The 7,544-nt window shown below is 41.1% G+C and overlaps 1 protein-coding gene across 1 annotated transcript; it reads left to right on the forward strand.

Moving 5' to 3' along the window:
- Window positions 1–524: 524 nt before the first annotated feature.
- On the forward strand, window positions 525–3,464 carry LOC104083686 (deleted in malignant brain tumors 1 protein-like; the record flags this gene model as incomplete). The annotated part of the gene is made up of 5 exons (XM_009587248.1): window positions 525–675; window positions 988–1,199; window positions 1,444–1,616; window positions 2,158–2,546; window positions 3,179–3,464. Coding segments are annotated over 5 exons (1,211 nt in total), but the record flags the coding sequence as incomplete, so codon positions are not given.
- Window positions 3,465–7,544: the final 4,080 nt, after the last annotated feature.

Genomic DNA, 7,544 nt, shown 5'->3' on the forward strand with positions numbered 1-7,544 from the left:
TTGCAGCTACGCTTATAGCAGAAATGAGATATATTTAAGACTTGGCCCAGCAGCCTGGAGTGTTTATTTCAGTCTGAGACCATAAAATTACAGAGTTTCTTAGAAGACTTGCAACTTATCTATCCTCCGAAGTCCTTAGGGGAATAAAGAGAAGCAGCAGAGTAACCGAGGGGATGCTGTCCGTTCAGGAAGGTACTTCCATTTTGACTATCATGACACCTCCCAGACCCAGACCTCGACTGCAGAAAGGAGACACCAGAGCAGAAAGTGTCAAGGTGTTACCAGCCCAGCCTGAAGAAGGTGGTCTGACACCATGGATGTGACAGGGAATCCCGAATCCAACATGAAAGTAAACCTAAAACAAAACCAAAAACAAATATTTGTTTTGATTTGGGTCAGACAGAAATATCACCTTCAGTCAGCTGGAGACCTGCTTTTCAACAGCTGCGGATGAGACACGTACAGCTGAAGTACCATTTTGTAGAGGTTACTGTAAGTAAATTCTCTTCCATTTATTTCTGCAGCACCTTATTTTTGTGGTGGCTCAATCTCAAATTCCTCTGGGACGCTGCAGAGTCCATTCTACCCTGGAAATTATCCAAACAACGCTGACTGTGTGTGGGAAATACAAGTAGAGAACAATTTTCGTGTTATGCTCACATTTAGAGATATTGCGTAAGTAAAACATTGATTCCCTGGGCAAATAACGAAGTCAAAACTTACCAGAGAAGTTTGAAAACTTATTTGAAACTGGCGACCTTCCCAATTTTAAAGATACTTACAATAACATCCAGCAGTTGGAAGACCAGAACAAAATCTGGATTACTGTAGTATTTTCTGCTTACAATTTTCTGCTACAGCTACATACAAAACGAATAAAACCTCTGCCATGAAAACTTTAAGTGCTGAAAGATTTGATCACGTATTAGGCAGTTAAATCAGAGTTTCTGAAATGCATTTGACAAGGTGCTGACGTTTGTTTGCCAGGATGCAAAGCGGCAGATGCCAGTATGACTACGTTGAAGTCTATGATGGGCCTCCACACTCCTCCCCGTTTCTTGGGAGACTTTGTTCTGGTTCCTTTCCCACGTACATATCCTCTTCAAACATGATGACGGTTCGCTTTCACAGCGATTCTAGATACACCTTCAGAGGGTTTCAGGCTCACTACTCCTCCATTCCAGCAGATCACAACACTAGTAAGTTGCCGGTCGGTGTTTCTCAATGGACAAGCCTGTTTATTGCTGTTGTTTGCAAAATACATATTTGTGTATATTTAAAGATGTTAGGGAAATGAAATGATGCATGTGAAATACGACGGGTTGGTGTGTGAACTGCCTACCTTTTAAATTAAGAAAAAACCAACATTTGGTTCACTTCCAACCTTTAATCATTAAGAAATTCCTGAAGTCACTAATATATTGTATCTTCTTCTTCTACCAGCCCTTCTGTGCTTGCCAGACTACATGCATGCAGTGGTTAGCAGAGACTATCTCCAGTCTCAAGGCTACTCGGCGCAGATGGTCACACTGAACGACGATCGCTGTAAACCAACAGTCACGTCGCACGAGGTGATATTCAACATTCCTTACAACGGCTGTGGGACGGTACGAGAGGTACGCTCACCGTCGTGCGCACTGAAATGCAGAACCCGCTTTGAAAAGAGTCATGAAGGGGCCATTGTGGTCCACAGTCCTAAGAAGTGAACCAACGAGACCCAGAAGTTTTTAGTGCTTTAGCTTTCCATGCCTTAGGGAATCCCCATGCTTAATAGAAATGAGCTTCTAGGGAGGAAAGCATGGGAGGAAGTTATATGAACTTTCCATGATTTAAAGTAGACATAGTCTTGTAAGTGCCGTGCAGGTTTGGGATGACTGTGTACTATACGATTGGTGTTTTGTACAGATGTTCAATGAGTTGGCTCTGCCTTGGATTTAACAAAGAGATTTTCTCCACTGATTTCTGTTTAATTACATACTTCAGTAAGTTTATTTACAATGCGTGAGCAGAAAAGACCACCATCAAGCTTCTTGGTTTAAAGAGTTTAAGATGATTCTACATTTTTAAATTACATATTACTCTATTGTCGTGGTTTAAGCTTAGAACATGGAACGTGACAAAAATGCAATTCCTCATTTTAAATTACATGTTAAACAGGAGAATGATGATACAATCAACTATTCCAACATGATCAAAGTTACATCTTCTGGGTACATAATCAAGCGGAAAAAGAATATTCACTTACATATCAGTTGCAAAATGCTACAGAACACATGGATGCAAATAATGTATGTTGCTGACGATACTGTAGACGTGAATGAAAATCAGTTTGGAAGATATGACATGAACATCACTTTTTATGATTCCTCATCATTCTTGCGGCAAGTGCACGACTCTCCATACTACATTGACTTGAACCAAAATTTGTACCTTCAAGCTTATCTTCACAGCTCTGACCCAAATCTGACCGTGTTTGTGGACACATGTGTGGCATCACCTGATCCTCATGATTTTAACACTCTGGCCTATGATATAATCAAGAATGGGTAAGAGCTTTCTCAAGTCATTAGAAGCATAGTTGTAATACCCTTTCTGCATTTATTTAAAGGAATAGAGCCAATCTGAACTGGTTTAGATCTCATTATCAATAGACTGTTAAAGGTGTCTTTGATTTTTTATTTTTACGGTATGGGCCTGGAAATAAGAAATGACATTTAGACCTTCCTAACATTTCGTTTCACTTACTTCATCCTTGTCCTATATGCAAAATTCAAAGTAGTGAGAGTGAGGTAGATGAAACGAGATAGTGAAAACTGGCAGCAAGAATCTATTGTCCTAGGCATTAAATATTCTAGTAAAACCAGGCCAAGCGCTAGACTGATTTTTTTATGTGTCGTATAGCACAGACTATACTAAGAGTCTGTTCTCCCCTCTTCACCACTTATAGTCTCCTTCTCTTGGAAAAAAAAAAAAGAGTTGCCAATGCTCTAGCTGCTTCATAGGACTTAAATAAGTCTATATTTTAAAAGTCTATTCTATGCTATAAAAGTTGCATTTTTATCCTATTGTGTTCTTAGTACCTGGCTATGATATAATTTTATTTTAATGTATTGTATTTTTGCAGGAATGTACACGTGTGTATCCATGAGGACTAATTCTCTGTTTTGTTTCTTTCTAGATGTGTTAGAGATTCTTCCTATACCACATACTACTCCCCCTACAGCCACTTTGCTCGGTTCAAATTTAATGCCTTTGAGTTCATTAGCCGCCATACGTCAGTCTACCTGCAGTGTGAGCTGGTGGTCTGCAGGCTCGGTGACTATTCCTCCCGCTGCTACCAGGGCTGTATTAGCAGGTCCAAGAGAGATACAAGTTCTGACGATGAAAGAGTGAACGTGGTTGTCGGACCACTTCAGCTTCGAGAAGGGGGTGCTCAGAGTAGGACTACTAGTAAAGTCAAATAAATTTCTCTCGTATTTACTCTAAGACTACTTCGGGCTTCAAGGAAAGCCGTAGCTCTGCGTTTCTGACATCTGTCACTGAAAGCTGCTTTTGCTAACTTCGCCATAAAAAGGAAGGGATTCTTTGGCTGACCCAAATGTCTACAAATCTCTTCTTCTTTCAACACCTTGCAAACCCCCTGTTTTCACCTGCATGTATAAAAAGTATAACTGCTTTGGCTGTCCCAAAGGAGAGGTAGCGTGTAACCCATTTTAGTGCTATAACTCCACTGAACTAATTAGCTCCAGTCTGCTTGTGTAACGTGATGGCCAGCTGGGAGCAAACTCCCAGCCTTCTTGAGAAACATTTAATTCCCTCAGTTGTCTTCTGGTTATGAAGTTTGCTTAGTTATCATACCTGCTAATATAAAGCCTATTCAAATAGTTTAAATCAATGAATCTGTAAGAAATTACCTTATTTCTGACTCTGATCTGGGAACCGTCCCTTTTAATGCAGCAGCTCTTTGTGCCCTGATCTTTAATATACCGAGATCAAACCCACCCTGCCTTCACTGGCGGGGCCGGACTCTTCTGTGCCTCCTCCCCAGGCGGTTCCCGCTGCTGCTGATAATCCCCTCGCGCCGGTCGTTGCTCCTGTCGCCATCCTGGCAGTTGTCGGTTTTGTTCTTGCCGGTTTTCTTGCCAGACCTGCGCTAAAGAAACCGCTTTCACATGGGATAATGTGAGATCAAAGGTCAGCATCATCCACTAAGTGACTAACGAGGCAAACGTCACATGTTATGAGCTGCCAAAATGCTTCACTGGTGACAGTCACATATGTGCCATTTGTAAGAAGCTGTGATATCTTTATCTACAATGAATCCTAGCCTGTTACGATGCTTTAGAATAACTTCATAATCCTAACCTCTTAAATGATTAAGAAATAATTTCAACATTTATGGCACGAGTTGTTTGGTACAATCATTATATCGTTTTTCTCCTCTTCGATTCTCTTCTCACATCCTTCTAAGACCATTTATCTAATGCCTCAAAATTTTGTGAGCGGGAGAGAAAATATGAACGAGGCGTCAATAAATATTTCAAGGTTTATTAAAAGGGAGGAAGATTTCATTTGGGGAGAAGTAATAGGTCATGTCTGGAAAGGAAATGTAAAAATTGATCTTACCATGGCATCTGGAATTGTGGCTATACAATATTCTAATTATTTTGAGTATCTTTTTTAATGCTAAATTTCTCATTGAAACAATAATGCATCTGTGCTTATTTATAAAATGCAGAGATTTCCAAGCTGAAGTAATCTGTTATGTGCTGAGTGTAATTTAAAATCAAAGGAAGGAATGTTTACAAAGCAATAATTCTATTTTGTCTTTCAAATTAATGTTTCTGTGATTAAAATACAAATGAATGTTTTACTGTGTTGAAGAGTGTGGTCTGTTGGATTAAAAATTCGCCAAGCGATGGACTGCTTCTGAAATACTACATAGGGAATCTCTAAATATCTTAATGTAGGCTTCAAAAGGAATAAGCTAATTCTTTTTCTTTCTGCACATGCAAATTTACAGAAAATATCTGGCCCTAGGAAGCCAGATTGCTGACTCTTCATTCAGAAATGCCTTTTCTTTTGGCTTCCATTACTTTCTCCTGGGTGCCACACACAAAAGCAAAACGACCCACATTGTTCAGGGGACTCCTAAGGACCTGTCTATCCACATTTCACCCCACCCCTGTGTTCCCTCCAAAGCAGATGGCCGGTTGAGTCCCTGAGCATCCTCTCCCATCCAAGCAGGTCCTGAATCTGCTGCTGTTCCCACAGCATCACCAAAGGTGAGGACCTCAGGAAAGGTGACAGGAGCTTCTTCTACGTGCCCGTGAGGAATAACTGTCTTCTACAGCCAGTGTGTTTCTCCATGTTATTGGAGAGAAGGCTTTCCCCCCAGTATTTGACTTTCTGCCCATCAGTTGTGTTTTGAAACACTTCTACGTACTGCTGTGAAGAGGTGTGAGGTATCTCTGTTTTGTATGAGTGTTGGGCACACCTCTGTGTGTGTGGCTGCAGCAAGGCATTTTAATGGAGTTAAACTGTAAAGGGTGGGTAAAAAATAAAATAAAATCTAGCAGCAAAGGTAAAACAAATGTCCAAACCTCACAGGGAAGGCCTTGAAAGACTTCTTGATTCCTCACTGATGATAGATGTATTTGCAAAAATAAGCAGCAACAGAGCACAGAAACCGCCATGCCTGAGAGGTCTAGAAAAAGTTCCCCAACCATTTTAGTGTAACTACTACTGCTCTTTTCTCTCCTGTCACTTCTGTTATCTCCTCATGACACACACCTCCTGCTCCTGAGATCCCTACTATAGCCCTGGTCTCCTTCTCGCGCCACATTGTGGCACTTGTCCCCATGAACACCCACACAGCTGCTAAGTCCCTGCTGCTGCCTCCATCCTCCACGCCAGCCACCCCCGTGCCACCTCCTCCTCGGCCACGGGCACCACTGCTCACCCAGGGCATCCAAAAGCATGTTAGCTGGAGCTTCTTCTGCACCCTCAGCACCACCACCTCAGCCCACCACCTTCGCAACAGATGTTTCCCTAACTTGCCTGGGCAATGTCTTCTCATGCTTAATTGCAATTAGCATCAGTGTTGAAAAGGCTTCTCACAATGCCTACCCTCAATTGTCACTGTTGCTGTTCAAGCCCATCAGTTCTTGTCCTGTCCCTCCTGGCCATGGGGAGTCATTTTCTTCCCTTTCTCTTTAGGTGCATTTTACCTATTCGAAGAGAGATGTTTTTTCCATTAAGTTTTCACTTCTCTAGATTAAATAAATCCAAATTCAAAAGATACTGAGCTGTTAAGGTTGTTTTGTTTGCAACATTTAAGGCTGAACCAAACAATCTAAAGGCTTGTCAAATCAACTGGAAGATTTCCCATTGACATACATCCTAAACCAGGCAAAACTGTAAATCTCATCCAAGAGATCGAATCTCAGTCAGGAGACATTTCAGGTCTCATCAAAATGTCATTTAAAAGTTGGAAGACATTTCATGTCTCCTTTCGAGAAGGAGGAGATTTGTTCAATTTTTAATACTTTTGGTTGCTGATAGCAATAAAATTATTTAATTTCTTTTTTTCCCATGGTTGTATGCTTTGTGGTTGTGAGGATTTTGGCTTCTCAGGACTTACCCAGCCTTCCAGAGTGTGTTGTGCGCATTCACAAATCAGGCTGAAATATGCTGGAAATGAAAACAGCCAAATCCCACATAAACATTTACCAATGGTGCATAAAAACATGAAAAGCAAGGTCTGGGATTTTTGCCTTTCATGTCCTAGTTGAAAATACAGAGAATTAAAGCCAAAATGCAAACGAAAATTGTTTATTTGGCCTTTTGTTTCGTTTTCTTGTTTATTCATTTTGTGTGGGATCAGTGTTACGCCAACCACATAGTGAAGGCTGGTGCCTGCAAACACAAGGATGTCAAGAACCAGGAGCGTGTGGAGGCCACTCCTTTACTCTTTTTAAATAAGCTTTCTGGAGGCTGCAGTTGGACTTCTTGTTGTCACGTCCTCCACCCTCAGAGAAGACACACTGACCATCAGTTGGCAGGTTTTTGCTTCAAATAACTGACTGACTTTGGTATTAGATTATTTAATTTCTTCCTAGTATGTCTGTCACTACTCAACCATGTAGTATGTACTTGTTCACTCAGTAGTATGTAGTCATCCGACAATCTCAGCACCAACTGAACACGTTGTTTGCAACATCTAGCTAAAATCCCCTGCAAGTGTCAACCTATATAGTATGAGCTGTGTTGGGAGAGAATAATGACTGAATTACACCACATATGTCCAGACCACGTAGCTGCATAACTCCAATGAAACTGCACATCCCTGAACAACTCCCCTGAAGTGCCACTTGAGAAGGTTTTTTCATGGAAGGAGAATGGACCCATAGCAATTTGGTTTCAAACACACACACCTTTTTTGGTAAAAAAATTGTACAGACTCTATGGTTTCCTGCCATTATGCTGTTCTCAGCGTTATCATGCAATCTATTTGCCCAGCAATGGGGTTAAAGCAAAGCTCA

Source organism: Fulmarus glacialis, unplaced genomic scaffold (genome assembly GCF_000690835.1).
Source record: "Fulmarus glacialis isolate BGI_N327 unplaced genomic scaffold, ASM69083v1 scaffold40751, whole genome shotgun sequence".
Lineage (NCBI taxonomy): Eukaryota > Metazoa > Chordata > Aves > Procellariiformes > Procellariidae > Fulmarus > Fulmarus glacialis.